This window comes from Grampus griseus (genome assembly GCF_964374135.1).
Source record: "Grampus griseus genome assembly, chromosome: 13".
Classification (NCBI taxonomy): Eukaryota; Metazoa; Chordata; class Mammalia; order Artiodactyla; family Delphinidae; genus Grampus; species Grampus griseus.
The window spans coordinates 6675957-6693914 of NC_139007.1; the positions used below are offsets into that span (position 1 = coordinate 6675957).

At 43.2% G+C, this 17958-nt stretch overlaps 1 protein-coding gene across 1 annotated transcript in view; it reads left to right on the plus strand.

Annotated features, from left to right (window-relative positions):
• Positions 1 to 17087: 17087 nt before the first annotated feature.
• Positions 17088 to 17958, plus strand: part of COL19A1 (collagen type XIX alpha 1 chain) — a gene marked incomplete at both ends in the record, with an annotated part of 350042 nt that continues 349171 nt past the window's right edge. Inside the window, one exon of the mRNA XM_082669016.1 lies at positions 17088 to 17178. Coding sequence (XP_082525142.1) covers positions 17088 to 17178 — 91 coding nt within the window. The remainder of the gene's footprint in view (positions 17179 to 17958) is intronic.

The window sequence follows — 17958 nt, forward strand, 5'->3', positions numbered from 1 at the left end:
CACTAGCTATGGTTTATGACTTCTCATAATTACTTGAAAGGGGCTTTATAAACATGAGAGCTTACGTTTAAGATGGATAAAAATTATACTCCAATAAAGATGTTTAAAAAAAAGATGGATAAAAATGGGTTTATGGTAAAATAATTTGACAGCAAGAATGTCCTTGAGTATCAGAAAAGCAGATAAATCTGTCACCTTTGATAGAAAACAGAAACTAGTCAAATTCATCTTACCTTGTCTTAGTTGACTATTACTTTGTCTAGTTCACTATCTTGGAATTTCTTTTTAAGTCAGCATAGACTAAAGCGTGTTGCAACACAGCATCTGAATAAATAAAGTAGTTTTAAGACCAAACAATTTAGTTCATGGCTTTCTCTTAATTAAAATTGATTCCGGTCTTACAACAGAGACTTGTAGGTTTATTTCACATTGTCTTGTAAGGGGATTATGTTGTCACTATGTACCTTTGAGGACCCTGCTTTGTCTTGAGTTCCCCTTTAGCCTGTCTATTGGGTGATGTAGGGCTGCAAACGGGTGTTTGCAGAAGAAAAGTTGCCAGAGCAGAGTGGCTGAGAGCCTGGACTGTGGAATGAGACAGTATCTGGGTGCAAATACTGGCTCTGTCAGGGATGGGTTCAGAGCCTTAGCCCTAAGCTGTAAAAATAGGGCAATAGGGTTGTTGAATGATTTAAAAAAGATAAAACATGTAAAGCACTTAGTACCCTTCCTAGCACATGATGATTTTTAAAATTAATTAATTAATTAATTTTCTCTGTGCTGGGTTTTAATTGTGGCTCATAGGATCTTCACTGAGGCATGCGGGCTTCTTAGTTGTAGCATGTGGACTTCTTATTTGCGGCATGCAAACTCTTAGTTGTGTCACGCATGCAGGACCTAGTTCCCTGATCAGGGATTGAACCCGGGCCCCCTGCATTGGGAGCGTGGAGTCTTATCCACTAGACCACCAGGGAAGTCCCACACATGGTGATTCTTTTTTTTTAATTTATTTTGTTTTTGGCTGCGTTGGGTCTTTGTTGCTGTGCGCGGGCTTTCTTTTTTTTTTTTTTTTTTGCGGTACGCGGGCCTCTCACCGTTGTGGCGTCTCCCATTGCGGAGCACAGGCTCCGGACGCGCAGGCTCAGCGGCCATGGCTCATGGGCCCAGCCGCTCCGCGGCATGTGGGATCCTCCCGGACCGGAGCACAAACCCATGTCCCCTGCATCGGCAGGCAGACTCTCAACCACTGCGCCGCCAGGGAAGCACTGTGCGCGGGCTTTCTCTAGTTGCGGCGAGCGGGGGCTACTCTTCATTGCGCTGCGCAGGCTTCTCATTCTGGTGGCTTCTCTTGTTGTGGAGCACGGGGTCTAGGCACACGGGCTTCAGTAGTTGTGGCTCGCGGGCTCTAGAGCACAGGCTCAGTAGTTGTGGCGCACGGGCTTAGTTGCTCCGTGGCATGTGGGATCTTCCCGGACCAGGGATCGAACCCGTGTTCCCTGCATTGGCGGGCAGATTCTTAAACACTGCGCCACCAGGGAAGCCCACATGGTGATTTTTTAAAGTGATTCCATGAGAATCATAAGCTACATATATTCTAAATTGAAAATAAATATTCTAGAAGGAGGTTACAATGAAAAGAATCAATTTTATAGACATAAATCTGACATAATGTTCTAGGCAACCTATCATTTATGATGTGTCAGCACTGATTTTTTTTTTAGATGCATATAAGATTGGTTCTTTAAAAACATTCAGGAGTTAGTGCAAAGTTTAATTAGAGAATAATTAGAGATTCTTGTTCTAAGAATAGTAAGAGATTAAACAAAGTTGTGTTCTCATTTTCAATAATGAAAATTTCCCTTAGGTTTGGAAAAGGAGTGAAGAGGACATAGGATGAGGACATTTTCGACTAATAAGAATCTGTTGTCTTGATGTGTTGCTGTCCTCAGAGCCTCTGCGCTGGGGTCTTTTACAGATGAGATTATTTTGGCAATATGGTAATTTAATTCCCTTAGATGTAAATACCAAACGAACGTACCACTTTTCCGTACCAACTCTGAGATTCCGTCTATACGATGTCATTAGAAAATTGTATGTCCTTAGTTACTTAACCCCCCAAGGCCTCATTTCAATAAATACTTGAAGATTATACTAAGGAAAAATAATTTATTGTCTTAGATGCTCTGGGTATCCTTAAAAAAGGAAAAGACACAGTTCCAGCCCTCAAGGAGTTTACAGTCATGTCAGGGCCAAATACAGAAATGTGTGTGAAACAAGGTGTCAAGTAGGCTGTCATTAACAAGTGCAAATTGCGCTCCACCATACAGAGGCAGGGAGGGTCTGTTAGGTGGCAAGAGGCCAGGGAAGGAACTGTGTGATAGAAAACACCTCAAATAAGCAGGATTTCAAGAGCCACCTGGCATTTCAGTTGGCGGCTACAACAAGAGAGTGTGAGAAAGCACTGGCTGTTCATTCTGTGGTCACAGGTCATTAACCTGGTTATGGCGTCATGCGCATTTAAGGGAACTGAGGTGACGGGGTGGAGGTTACGCGGTTTAGGGCCTCGAATTCCAGGGAAAGGATTTAGTTCAGTCGGAAACAAGACAATTCACTTTCCTCTTCTGAATAAGGGGAGACGTGAGCTTGTTCCCTGTTGATTCTTTCAACAAATCTTTATTACAGAAATAGTAAACTCATCATTTCATATGTAATTATTTAGTGAAAGTGCCCACTAGGATGCTCTGATGATTTGTAAATATATTTACTGAGACGACAAAAAATGGACCCTTGAACCATGTGTGTGTTGGGATGTGAGGGACTTAGGGGCGCTGAACCTCTACGCTGTGGAAAATCGGAGTATAACTTTACAGTCAGCTGTCTGTGGTTCTGCAACCACGGATTCACCAACTATGGGATTTTGTAGTACTGTAGTACGTATTTAGTGGAAAAAAATCCGCGTATAATTGGACCTACACAGTTCAAAGCCGTGCTGTTCAAGGGTCAGCTGAAGTTTGTTCACTGAAATCTTTTGATCCTGATGCTTTCACGTATGAATAGTTTCCCCCTCTTTTGAACTCTCCCAGCATTTTATATCTTCTTTGCTTATTACATTCCGTATTTTTATTTCAGATCGTCATTATACACATATACATCTCTTTCTTACCAAATGTTAAACCCCAGGAGGTGGGGCCCATGTCTAACCTATCTGTGTATACCCTACAGTGCTTAGTTTAAGAAGCGTTCAAAAATACATATCAAATGAATAAACGCTTTAAATGGTATTAGCTTCCTAGTGAAATCACTAGGCTAATTTCAAATGTTTTACGTTGCATCCTAATTTTTATCTGGAAGATTCCTCCTGGCAATCATTGAAAGGGGTACCTGAAAGGCCAATTTCTCAGTTCTCTTAAACCCACTGCTTTGTTAATTTGTTGGCGATATATAAAACACCACACTTGTTCATGTTTGTTGTACTTTTTATTACAACAGCAATACATGTTCACTGTAGAAAATTTATATATTACAGACAAGCAAAAGGAAGAAATCAGAATCTCCCATATCCTAACTCAGAAGTAACCACAGCTACTGTTTCAGAGGAGTTTATGAAGCAGGCTCAACATGCATTTTTTGTTTTGTTTTGTTTTTTAACATCTTTATTGGAGTATAATTGCTTTACAATGGTTACTTTCTGCTTTATAACAAAGTGAATCAGTTTACATATACATATGTTCCCATATCTTTTTCCTTTTGCATCTCCGTCCCTCCCACCCTCCCTATCCCAACCCTCTAGATGGTCACAAACCACCTAGCTGATTTCCCTGTGCTATGCGGCTGCTTCCCACTAGCTAACTATTTTACGTTTGGTAGTGTATATATGTCCATGCCACTCTCTCACTTTGTCACAGCTTACCCTTCCCGTCCCCATATCCTCAAGTCCATTCTCTAGTAGGTCTGTGTCTTTATTCCCGTCTTGCCCCTAGGTTCTTCTGACCATTTTCCTTTTTTTTTGAATTCCATATATATATGTGTTAGCATACGGTATTTGTTTTTCTCTTTCTGACTTACTTCACTCTGTATGACAGTCTCTAGGTCCATCCACCTCATTACAAATAGCTCAATTTCGTTTCTTTTTATGGCTGAGTAATATTCCATTGTATATATGTACCACATCTTCTTTATCCATTCATCTGTTGATGGACATTTAGGTTGCCTCCATGTCCTGGCTATTGTAAACAGAGCTGCAATGAACATTGTGGTACATGACTCTTTTTGAATTACGGTTTTCTCAGGGTATATGCCCAGTACTGGGATTGCTGGGTCGTATGGTAGTTCTATCTTTCGTTTTTCACGGAACCTCCGTACTGTTCTCCACAGTGGCTGTATCAATTTACATTCCCACCAACAGGGCAAGAGTCTTCCCTTTTCTCTACACCCTCTCTAGCATTTATTGTTTGTAGATTTTTTTAATGATGGCCATTCTGACTGGTGTGAGGTGATACCTTATTGTGATTTTGATTTGCATTTCTCTAATGATTAGTGATTCAACATGCATTTTTTAAGCTGTTTAATACACTTGGCTAATTTGCCCTTTACAAAGGGCAACTATTTGGTGCCCCTTCTTTTGATGTCAAGAATATTAATCCTGTCAAAATGGGTGGAGGAAAAATCACCCCTTTATCAAGCTGCATTTCTTTGCATAGTAATTTAGTTGAATATTTTTTCATGTGTTCACTGACCATTTGTATTTCCTTTGTGAATTGCCTCTTAACATTTTTGCCTATTTTTTTTAAATTGGGATACGTATCTCTCTCCTTTTTTAAAAAATGATTTTTGAGAGCTGGGTGTGTAGTAATAAACATTTTCTCCAGTCAGGCATTTGTCTTTTAACATATTTCCTTTCAGCGTCACCGAACCCTAGGAAAAGGGTCTAATAAGCTAAGTGAGAGTCAGATCCATGATCACCTCTTCCTCTCATTCCTAAGCTGAGTCAATGTCAGGAGCTCAATGTCTTCCAGGAACAGAAGCAAACATAGTAACCACCAGCGGAATATTATTTTCTCTATGAGGACAATTATTTTTTGAAACAGGGGTAAAAATAGCATTTAAAAATCTTAAATGCCCTAACTTACTTTTGCCAAACATTTTGAACTAACAGGACTACTTTCTTTCTACCCTTACTTGTATGATATGAATACGCGACACAGTACCGGCCTAAAAAGGAATAGAAAGGGAAGTACGTGCTCTCGATGACAAGTCAGAGTTGGTAATTACAGCTGACAGTGACGTCTGTTCCTCCTCTATGGATGCATTGAAGAATTTCCATGGGGTCTGTATGGGAGTCATGTATGCCTGTGCCCCTCCATTCAATAGAGAATGAGCGCTCTTATGGCTTGTTAACCAAGAAGTTAGCTGGGGGCAATGCTGAAATTCTTTCTTCTTGGAAAATGGAAACTATGAAGGGGGGAAAAAGTGAAAGAAATTACAAAAGGGAAAAAGTAAAGCCACATGGCTGGGAGTACAGAAGTGCACAAAAACGAAGGAAAGGAAGAAGAAGTTGCCATGTTAAAACAGAAGCGATTGAGAAGTGAGGTTTAGAACACACGCATTCTTTCAATTTATTATGGGGCAATTATCAAAATATGGTTCAGTGTTAATTTAAATGTTTAAATTATGTAGGTGGGGCATTAAAAATATGGAACAGTTTTTTAAAATGCATTTCAAATGGAATTTAGCCCACTTAAGGCATAAAAAATACTAGTTAAACATGTCTCCCATGGGAGAAAAGTAGAAAACCGTTTGTTTTTGAAATCTTAAAAAAATTTTTTTGTCACACATGGATACAGCTAAACTGGGTGTTAGAAGCCCTCCAAGCTGTTTGCCAGAATTCAAAGTCCTTTCACATTCCCCTGTAATTTTCAGATGTTCCTTCACCAGTGGTAGCTTCAGAAGTAAGTGGGAAAATGCATAGTTTATAACAGTATTGGGGTTAGATAAATAAAATGGGCTTGGTTAGGAGATCTCTCTACTTGAAGTCACTTTGAAATTCAGTGAAAGGAACTGGATAAAGGACCAAATCCCAGGGATCTGATAGTTCGTGATCATGAAGCCAGCCCACATTTGAACACTTTCCTGAAAGCAAAACACAGGAGGATTTACTGATCTGGAGATGCTGGAGTATCTAGGGACAAAGGAAGCAGTAGATAATAATTTTTAATTGTATTTCTTTATTTTTCACTTTCTTCCAAACTCTTATCTAGTTCAATACTTTGAGCAGGAAAATGAGCAATTCAAGAGAAACAAGAATATTACAGTGTTTGGCTAGTTCCAAAACCTCTTAAAGACTATGAAATTATTAAAATATTTATGAAAATAACGCTAACATGAAGATGATTTACTTGTATTAAAGCACAAATTAGAAGCAAAATTTCAGGCTTCCGGTTAGGTAGTTTTAAAGGCTTATTTTAAATAGTACTAATTAAATGTCAATGTAAAGTTAATTGTCTATGGGAGAAATAAAACCTGGATGCTTTCATTTCAATTAAAAGGTAACGTACAATTGCTTTGAGAGGAAAAAATATTCAAAGAGGGGTAATACTATTTAGAAAATTAGAGAAAGGTCACCACAGTCTGATGCAGGTATGGGAACCCTGTTTTTCGGATGGCCATCTGGGCAGCGTGACTCATGTAACATCCTCCCTCCTTGGCCTCTTTCCACAGTCAACCAAAAACCAGTGATGAAAATCACAGGAGAAGAAAACACATCAGGAGGTTTTCAGTCCTGACATGTAAACACGGTTTGCATCACTATGGATGCAAGACTCTAAAACTACAGGGATTTTGATCAGGATGAAAGACAGGTTTAAAAACTACCAGTCGACTCTTTCACTTCAATGAGGTGGAAATGAGCCGTCTGCTAACAATTTTTTTTAACACTTAAATTTTTTTGCCAGCCTGATTTTATTTCCTGATCTGTGAGCGCAGACATTTGTGAAGCCTATTGCTATGGTTTAAGATAACTTTTAAGCTTAATGATTTTCACCAGTATGGATCAATGGTATAATTTATCCTATTTCGCCAATTGTGGCAATACTGAACATTAAACCAAGTTATCTGTTTTCTAATGCCTGACTTACTTTTCCGAATTCTACAATGGTTCCTACTTTTCTTTCAAACATATATATATATATGTATATATGTCTATACAATACGTATATATACCTACAAGTATACATACATACCGTCTATATATACTGTCTCTACACACACGTCCCCACACACCGATCTGCAGAAAAATGTCACCTTCACAGGTTCGAAGGGATCCCAAAGCGTTTAAAACCCAGGATCTGCAGTACCAATCCATAGAAAGATATAATATTTAAAATCACAAAATAGTTTTGTGGACTCTGAGACAAAACCGTGTCACGCAAGCCTGTACACAAGAGCCTGATTAGAAGGCTGGCGGGCTCTGCTGACCAAATTCATCTAAACTGACGGAAAAGCACAAACTGAAACGTAAACGATGTCCTTCTTTAGCTCAACTGTTAAAAAGCCAATTATCTACCTGTGCGTGCTCGCCGCAGGCAATACTTTGATGACACTTCGCAATCAGGAGTGAGAAACTCTGAAGCCTTTGCATCCACCCGTCCTTCTATCTGGGAACAAGCGAATAAAACAGAAACCCGAAAGGCATAACTCCCGGCTGTAGGGCGACGTGGCTGTAATGCAGGAAAACCTGGGCCTGAGTTGGCGGAGTCCTCGGTCCTCGCCGAGTGGGAGGGTCACACGGGGAGAGACTAATAAGGGCAGCGAGGCGTCCCCCGTCCCCACTCGCAGGGCGCTCAGTGCTCGCGGTGCTGCAGCCGCGCGCGGTCTCCGCTGCGCCTCCGAGGGCCCCGCGCGCGGTCAAGGTAAGTGCGCGGCGCCGCGACCCTGCCCGTCGCCCGCTCCCTCGCACGCACGCGGCTCCGGGTCGCCGCTCGCGTTCGGGCTCCTTCGCGTGCATCCGCTTTTCCAGAAAATCTGAAAACGGCGCTACCCTCGTAGGTGGGTTTGGGTGGATAAATAACGTACACCTGCAATTGCGCATTCCCATAGGTAGCTTAACCCTGGGACCGGCAACGTTTGGCACGATCTGGCCACTGGAGCACGCTGCGTAGACCGTAGGTCGTGTTCCTGTGTTCCCATAATGCAGGCTGCGGGCTGTATACTTTAGTTCTAGGTGGTTCTGCCGGCTCTGTGTGTTTGTAGAGCGGAACCAGGACCCCTGCTGATGCGGTGAGAACAGGCACCGAACACAGAGGAAACAAGGATCCCTGGGGTGGAATGCGCAAAACAAACCCACTCAATAGAAATTCAAGCCGTTAGAGCTTATTTTTTGGTTTCTGTCTAGAAGCGAGGAGACAGTTACGGGACATAAATTGGGAGACGCGGGGTTGCGGCGCCTCCTCCCCTACCCGTTCTGACCCGAGGCTGCTTCTCCGAGCGCGGCTCCCGGGGTGCGGCGCGGGTGGGGATCCCGGGACTCGGCCTCCCCGGCCCGGCTCATCCCGGCGCGCCCGGCCCTGCGCCCTGATTGCCCCGCAGCCGGAGCCGCGAGGCCGGGCCGAGCGCCGGGGTCCCTGCCGTCCCCTGCCTCCGCCAGATCCGCCGCGGCCGCGGGGAGGAGGCGGGCACTGCAGGGTCCCGGAGAAGTTTGTTGGCCCGGAATCAAGCTTGCCGCGGCCGCGGGCTCTCCAGCTCCTCCGGGGCGCGCGGCGTGGCCGCGAAAGCTGCCTCAAGTCGGTTACGGAGGGAGGGGGAGAAAAGCGAGGCGAGTCGGTGGGCAGACGAGCCGGTGGACCGGCAGGGCTGCAGCAGCCTCAGAGGCGCAGAGACGCGGATTGGCAGAGGGTGGGGAGAAGCAGAGTTCCAGATCTCAGGGTCAGCCAGCCTCAGGGGACAGCAGGCTGGGGGTAAAAAGAGGAGGACCCAGATTCCCGCAAATGCATCGTTTTAATCGAACCATCCAGGAACTGGTGACCGGAGCCACTGCTGGAGGCCGGGAAATGGGAGCTTAAAGGAAACCACTGAGCTGCCTCCCCCTACCCCCCCCACCCCGCCCCGTTCCAAGACTACTTGGTTCCATCTTCTGCTTGGAGGAGGGGGCCGAGGAGAAACCAGATGGGAGGATGGTCCGGACGCGCAAAAGGGTTTTGTATCTGCCTGATAATGGAGCGGAGGAGATAAAACCTCTCCAACAGCCCCCTTCCCACCCATCCCGACAAAAAAAAAAGAGAGGGAGAGAGCAATGGTGCTTCTTCTGCCCCAAAACAAGTGCCACTGTCATTCTTTAAGGGATTTAATAAACCTCTTCAACTGAGTGACAGTCTTTCAGCATCTCCTTCTGGTCCATGGGGAAAAAACGGTGGGACCCTAAGTAGAGATCTTTGACGTGTGCCTGCAGAAGAGAAGAGATGTTTAGGTCTTCAGATGGTGCAACATGTCCCTAAAACCCCTTCCTGAGGAATAGCTCTTCAGGATGGAAAAGAGGATGGTGATGCCCAGGGTGGAAAGTTCATTCTCTCCCCGGGTGTTAGAAAATGGAGAAAGTTACAGGCAGGTGCTTCTATAATGTGTTGTCCAGCCTGATCTCTAGAACTGGTCAGGAATCTAAGTGGGGTTTGCTGAGAAAGGAGGGAGAAGGTGGGCGATAGAGTAGGGGAGAGAGCCTGAACCTGATAAAAAAAAAAAAAAGGTCAGAGAAAGAGCAAAAAGATGACAGGAAACCAAGAGTGATTATTCATTCTCACAGTTGGGACGTGATCTCTGTGCCTGAATCATCATCATCCAAGGAAACCACCTAAAACAGATGGAAACCCGTGGTATTGTCCAGAAATAGAAAGTTCCCATCTACTTTCTGGTCCTTCAGTTTAATCTCTCCTGCTGCAATTTTAGTTCATTTTTTTCCCCAGCAGACAGCAATGCCCAGTGGGTACACAGAATGGATGGTTTAAAGGCAGGAGAAGATACGCAGATAGAGACCATGGTTGTCTGGCCAGTTGGCATCATTAATACAAATTCAAGTGAAGAATGAAAAATTAGCAGGAATATGAACTAGCAGAGCTAGAGAGATGCAATATATAACCTGGAGAGGATGCTGGAAAAAATATTTGAGGTGGGCCACGTTGAGGAGTATATCTTAAAGAGGCAGAGAATAAGGAGGCTTAGCAGAACACAGCAGGAGAGAGGACCTTCCAGCCAGAAGGAAAGGCACGTGTGGAGGCTTAGAGGTGGGCGTGAGCCATCATGTGCCTGGTAAGTTGGAGAATCTAAGCTGGGGTGAAACCAGAGATGAGGAGATCAGATAGCACCTGCCCAGGAAAGATTGGAGAGGAGAGCTGAAGGGCCAGGGGCTCGATAGGGTGTGATTCTGCAGGCCACGAGCGAGATAACCAGGTGAGGAAGTTGCATATCGAATTTGGAAATGATAGAAAGATGGGAAATGCAAGCATGGTATCAAAAAAAAAAAGAGTGGAACGATAGGCCTCTCTTATCCATGCAGAGGTTGTGAGGCCCAAAGCGCCTCTGATCCCTGTCGGAGAGAAAGCAAAGATAATCCTGAGATTGCAAGGTTATTCGATCAGAACATTAGGAAAGGCTTCCAAATGGGAACATCAGGAAAAGTTGATAGATTAGGCAGAAAGATACAATATTTATTTAAAATTTGAAGCGGCATTGGGTCATTGATACAGAAATACCTGTGGAGGCCGAGCTAGAGGATTAAAATCTGACAAAATATAGGTCGGTCATGGTGGTTGAAACTGAGAATAGCATCCAGAAAGAAAGTTGATGGTGACAGCTGTCTTTTAGAGAAGTGAGTCAATAAAAGAAACAGATTGTTGAGGGTGGAGAGAGTTGGTTAAACCTGCTCAAGGGGAACCTAAGCCTGGTGACCCCCTGGGAAGTCGACACTAGTTTTGAAGTGACAGGAAAAATAACAGAACTTTGAGGAAATGTGACAGTGTTGATCAGTTTGAGAGAACTATAAACATTAAGAACCAGGAAGTATGTTTTCGGTAAAAGAAGAAAAGTTCAATAGTATTTTTTTGGTCTCACTAAATAACTGAAATTATGTTCCCTGAGCCTTCTTTTAGTAGTTTTTCCTCTATTTCTCTGTAACTCTTCACTTCATCCATATTTTTTGTAATTGTTAAGTCCCTATCTGAATACGTTACTCGGCTTCAACCTTTCATTTGCTTAATTTTAGTCCACATAGGATTGCCTTAGACTATATTCATCCTACACGTTGATCAAATGAGGATCTATTAAATGCCAAGTTGAAACAAAATGCAAATATCAGATACAACCTGTTTTCGCCAAGATATTCAGTATAGAGAGGACACAGAACGCGCACAAGTTACTACGATGCAGGGTAGACCAAGCTGAAGCAGGGCTGGATCCTGAGCGCTGGTGGATCACAAGGCAGTGAGTAATGGATTCTGAGATGGGGCTTGCAGACGTCACAGAGGACACAGCATGTGAGCTACACGTGGAGGGCAGATTAGACGAAGAGAGTTGGAAGAACATTCCAGCATGTGCAGAAGCCTGGCACATTTTGGGGCTTGGGAATAGTTTGATGGAGTAGAGTTTGTTTGGACATGAGCCTGGTCAGATGAGTGGAGGCCCTGATGTAACACAGCCTTGAGTGCCTGCTGCCCTAAGGAGTGGGCATGGAAGGCACCAGGAGGCTTTGAGAAGGCAGAACACGAACGCCGGGTCTTTGCTTTAGAAACAGAATTCCTGGGCAGTAGGGAGATGGAACTCCAGGGAACGGTCCTGGGGGAGAGGAGATTATTGGAGTCAGTCGCACTTTTCCAGATTCAAAATTGTAGGGAAGTGAAGTAAGGCAGCTTTTGTGAGGATGGTTGGTATGGATTCAAAAACCATTTCAAAAGTAGATTTGACAGATTTTGAAAGAGATTTTATATGGGGGATGAAGAATGAATTCAAGATGATTTTGAAATTTCTAGCCTGGATTCCTAAGTTAAAGATGATGCCTGTAATTAAAAGATAAAAATCCGGAGGTTTCTGTAGAATATAACAAGGGCAGAAACATTGCCGAAGCTGCAAAAGACCTCGCGGAATAACTTCAATTTCATGACTACGGTCAATAGCAAAATGATGAAATAATGCTGGATGGAGTCCTGAGCTCTTGAGGATACTTTTTTTTCCTGTTGTGGGCTTGGATTTTTAACTGCATAGGCGTGACTTTCCAGCCAGTCTTTTACAATAGTTTATAGACTCCACTATAGCTTCACTAAAGATAGATTCTAAAGATTGGTAAAAGAACAGATGTGTAACACCTGTTGCTTTTGCTTACTTACAAGATGTGTCACTTCATAACAGTATGGCCAGATTTCCTTGGTGGAGTTATGTACAGGCGCATTGGAGGGTAGTCAAGGAAGTTTGATTTAAAAATCAACCCTCTACCCACTCACATGGCATTTCCTTTTATAATAAATGTTCTGAAAACTTGGGTTCTTTCAGCCGTTTAACAACTCAAGCCTATTTTTTAAAGTCCACATGTGTTGCTCATTTAACAGCTTACGTAAAGCGAATCAATGTTGCCTTTCTATTTTCTCCTTTCACTTATCTTTTGCATGTTATTTTCTAGTTGGTATTAGATCTAATGCTCTGCCCCTTTACCTAAGACCAAATTCAAATTTCAGAGATGCAGAATGAGCATTATTAACTGTTTGATGGCAGAGAATAAAATTATTCATGTTCTGTAGGCAGATTGGGCTTGGTTTCCTTTGAGATGGCCCCCGACCATCTTATCTAGGCAGCCCCCATTCCGTCATTCTGTCTACTGATTCTGCGTTCCTTTGCTTCCTAGTGTCTGTCTCTAAAAGATGACGTATGTGTCTGTTTGTTTGCCATCTCCCTGACCAGAGTGACCCAGGGACTGTTTGGCTCACTGCTTTGGTGTCCACAGTGTACGTAGTAGGACCACATCCTGTTGATGGGATGAAAGATTAAGATTTCCCAATATTCCTTTCTGTTCTCTTTGTGGTCTCTGTACACAAATATACATTAATAAGAAAATTTTAAAAATCTATGTCCTAATTCAAATATTCTCAGTTTTTATAGTTGCCATCTAAGATTTCAAGAACTGGATTAAAGAAGTTTAAAGGACAGTGGCTCTTTAAAATTCCCTAAGCCCAACCAGTCTCCACAGATATTCTGGTTGGCAAAGGATGGTGAGAATAATGGGTTTTGGTAGAGGTCAGAGGCCAGCCCTTCAGGCAGCCGATTTCTCTTTGCTGTTAAGACAATGAGAAGCCAGCTGCAGGCAGGGCTGTCTGGATGACCTTAGAGGGTTCCTGGTCTCCAGGTGTTGTCTGCTCAAGACGGCCAGTGCTGGGCATACTCACGACAGTGACTTTCGTACTGGGAAGGAACTGTGGAGGGTCTGGCTCGAATCTTGATGGAGATTAGCTGAAATTTGAAAAGGAAGCTTATAGGGATGTGATAGGTCTGTCCCACACCCTGGTAGTAAACATCATGGGGTAACAGCAGAGGACTTTTAGTCAAGCAGACCTAAACCGGAACCCCAGGCTCTGGGATCCTCTCTATGAGCTTTAATGTTTCATGTCTGTACCAGGCAAGAAGGTCCCTGCTCTGGGCTCTACATTTTAGAAGGTCTTGCTCTGTCTGTGCACCTGCTCTCAGTGGTAAGAGTCCACAGAGGTAAGGGGACCGGCCCACCCAAAGCCAGAGCTTCTAAACTAGGCTGTGGGAATCCAAGATCCTGACATTCCCTGACCAAATGACCTTTAGTCATCTTGCAGGATCTGGACACCTCTTCCTTAGGTCCATCTTCGCAGGGACAGACCAAGCCACTGGTGTGAATGATCCTAACCCCAAGGGGTGGTCAAGGAGAGAAGTGTGCAGGTGCTGTGGACAAAGCTTGGGCTTACGGGCATGTTCCCACATGCGAGAGTGAGGCCCCTCACGGTGCCAATGGAACCAGGAATGGGAAACAGTAAGGGAGGAGCTTTGTCTAGTCCAGAGGCCACTGCATCCCTGGCAGCCTTCTCTGTTCAATTTTGAATGTGATCTTGGCTTTTAGGTCTTTGTGAAAGTTTATTTGTCAAGGTGAAAGGAGAAAATATATACTTCTTATCAGTTTTACTAGCTTTATTTTTAACTTTTAAATATTTAGACATATGGAATGCAGAGCTCTTGCCCTGTACCCTGCTCACATTAGGAGCAGGCATGCCTGCCTCTCAACTTATTATGAATATTAAATAAAATACCATATATAAAAGAAATTCTGCTTCAGACAATGAGACCAAGTATGTTGCCGGTAATCTCCGTATCCTTCTTAAAATGCATCAAGAGCCATGTTTGTATAAGTATGGAAAAAGGTGATTTGGGGGCCCTAAGAAACCCCAGCATCTACATATATTACCCTGAGGTTCTACATTAGTTACTCAGTCGGTAAAGTACTGAAGGTTAAAGTTTAAATCCTACCTGGAAAGAACAACACATTACACTGTGATAACATTGGCTCGGATTCATTTGTAAAACTATCTTGATAGTCATGAGCTAGGATCTGAGGGGACAGGAGAGAAAACAGGCAAGTTTCAATGAGGAAGGAGATTTTTGGATGGTGGAAAAAGCCCAGAATTGAGAAATCCAGGGAGGGCACCAGAGGTGGGTGGAGAACAGCTAGAAGCAGCCTGAGGACAGCAGGTGTCTGGGGATTGTGGGAAGGATCTGGGAGAGAGGTCCAGGAAGACCTCAAGGGAAGTTTTGCCCTTGACACTTTCGTTGGGGTCAACCCTGAAATTGCCTGCAGCAGAGGGAAAATACCTGGGAAAGGTGTCTTTTGTTTTTTAAACACAAACAAGGCTTCCTTTTGAGACCCTGTAAAAAGTTTTTTCAGATGTTCGTAGCTGTGTACATGTCTAATCAGGATTGAAACAATGGAAACTTCCAATAGCAAACACGTTTTCGAAACATGCAAAAAGAAAGGATGTACATTACAATGACCCTTAAAATATTATAAGATTCTGAAATGCCTTAAGAATTCTGAATGATTAAACTATTGTCACTACAGATTCAAACGTAAGTACACTTCACTGTGTCTCAAGATTTACAAATTGGCAGTTTCCTCCCTTTCAATTCAAAGGATATTTACTGAGTCCTGCTTTTCCAGGTACCATGCCAGGCACCAGGATACAGTGATGGACAAGACACACAGTCCCTGCCCTCAGGAGCTTAGAGTTGAGTGAGGGCCATAAACATGTGTACAGACAGAAAAGTCTGAGCTAGAGAAGAGAGGGGCCACGGCGTCTACTGGTCAGGAAAGGGCTCTTCCACATAGTAACATTTACATTGAAGGATGCAGGATGAACAGGACCCAGCATGTTCCTGGATGAGGAAACAGCATGTGCAAAAGCCCTGAGGCTGGAAAGAGTGAGGGAATTTGAGGAACAGGACATCAGCAGGAGGGCGGGTAGGAGCCAGTTTACTCAGGGCTTCTGGACCATAGAAAGCCTTTTGGATTATATTCGAAGTTCAGTGGGAAACCATTGAAGGGTTAGAAATAGGGGGTGACGTGATCCAACCTTGACTTTAAGGAAAGCTGTCTAGTGCTACATAGAGAGTGAACTCGGTCAGGAGCCCATCGTGGATTGGGAATCAGTTAGGAAGCTTTGGAGGAGTCAACACCAGGGCAACCTGAGCTAGGCCAGTGGCAGAGGAGAGGAGAGCAATGGTTAGTGGGTTTGAGATGTGTTTGGGGTAACACTGATGCGACTTGTTGATGGGGATGTGTGAGATGGGGGTACAGAAGGTGGAAGAATCCATGCGATGCTTGGGTGTCTAGCTGGAACGCTTTGATGGGGGCTAATCATGGAGACCGGGAAGAACGCGAAGGTGCAAGGTGTGGTTAAGAACCAAGCGTTCGATTTGTAGGTAGTTACAGATGTCTCCGTGATGTCTGAGAGGCAATAGTGAGTAGGCCGCTGGACGCAAAGTCTAAAGTTAGGAGACCAGGATTAGACTGGAGAGGTAAATGTTAGACCCATCATCTGACAGATACTGCTTAAAGGCGAGAGGATTGGTAAGATTACCTAAGAGACATTATAAAGAGAGAGGAGAGGAGGACCCATAGATCCCACCATTAAGAAATCAGGTAGAGGGCTTCCCTGGTGGTGCAGTGGTTGAGAGTCCGCCTGCCGATGCAGGGGACGTGGGTTCGTGCCCCGGTCCGGGAAGATCTCACATGCCGCGGAGCGGCTGGGCCCGTGAGCCATGGCCGCTGAGCCTGCGCGTCTGGAGCCTGTGCTCCGCAACGGGAGAGGCCACAACAGTGAGAGGCCCGCGTACCACACACACACACAAAAAAAACAAGAAAATACTGACACATGCTACAATATGGTTGAACCTCGAGGACAATATGCCTGGTGAATAAAGTCACAAGAGGATAAATACAGTGTGATTCCACGTGCAGGTGACCTAGAGCAGTCAAATTTGTAGAGACAGAAAACATAATGGTTGTTGCCAGGGGCTGGGGTGGGAGAAATGGGGAGTTACTGTTTAATAGATACAGAGTTTCAGTTTTGCAGGATGAAAAGTGACAGGTGGTGGTGGTGATTATACAGCATGAAGATACTGAATGCCACTGAACTGTACACTTAAAAATGGTTAAGATGGTAAACTTTGTTACGCGTATTTTACCAGGATTAAAAATAAAGATAGATACAAATCATCGTAAGTAGCGTGGCTTTAAAAAAATTTAGAAGAGAAATGTAAGTTCTATGAGGCTGTATAGACATTGGTAACTAATTAGGAACTAATCTGAAAATACTTTCAGAGGCTTTCATGCATAATAAGGTATATATTAATATATAATGTCTAATTACATGTATATGCAGATATCCAATTCTATAATTATATATATTGTAAAATTCTATTGTGTTCTCTTTGGTGACGAGGATTTTCTGGAGATAATGATGAAGGGAACTGTATGCAATAAGCTCAATTCAGATATTTTGTTCTGTTGCAGGTCTGTGGCCACTGGATCCCATGGTTGAGGCGCCATGAGACCCGCTGGCTCTTGGAAGCTTTGGTTCTGGGCAGCGATGCTCCTGCTTCCTGCTTCCGCTTCCGTGGTGAGCAGGGACAAGCCAGGTATCCAGGCCACCTCTTGTCCGGTCTCCAAATGTTATTTATAGTCTTTATTTTAAAAAAATATTAAAATAAATCTTATTAGGGTTGAAGAACCCATAGATTCAATCTACTAGCACAAAATAGATAATAATTTATTGTTTTCCCCATTGACCTTCACACTGCACATTGAGAATGTCTAAAATTACATTTTTTATATGCATATTATATTAGTCTAAATAGCCTTTTCTTTCTCTCACTGATAATTACAAATATAAATATGTATGTACATCTCTGTGTGTGTCTATTTTTCCTTTTCCCCTTTTAATGAAGTTTTTCAAGTTATTCAAATTGTAAGTATAGAAACCCATCCTCAGTTAGGATTAACCAAGGACATAGCTAATGTTAATTACAGAAAAGTGAAAAACAGAATAAGAAATAGAAAAGGAAATGTAGTTTAATTATATATCAATTTTGTAGTATCTCAGATGAGGCAAACGAAAGATTAACAGTCGTGAGAGCACTTTTTGAACTAAATAGATAATATTTATTTGCAACTGTTCAGTTATCAACCTCATAAATATTTCCAAAGGACTTGAAGGCAATTTGAAACATTCACTTCCACTTCTGATTTTTAAAAATGATCCGGTGGCTAATTTGGAAGGCTCTTCTTGAAGATTGAGTATGCGTTAAGTTACTCAATGTACTTTGAGTAACTTTAAGTTACTCAATGTACATTGACCTCAATGTACTTCGCATTCCAAAGTTGAACTAGACACATTGAAAAGCCATTTGCTGAGCAAA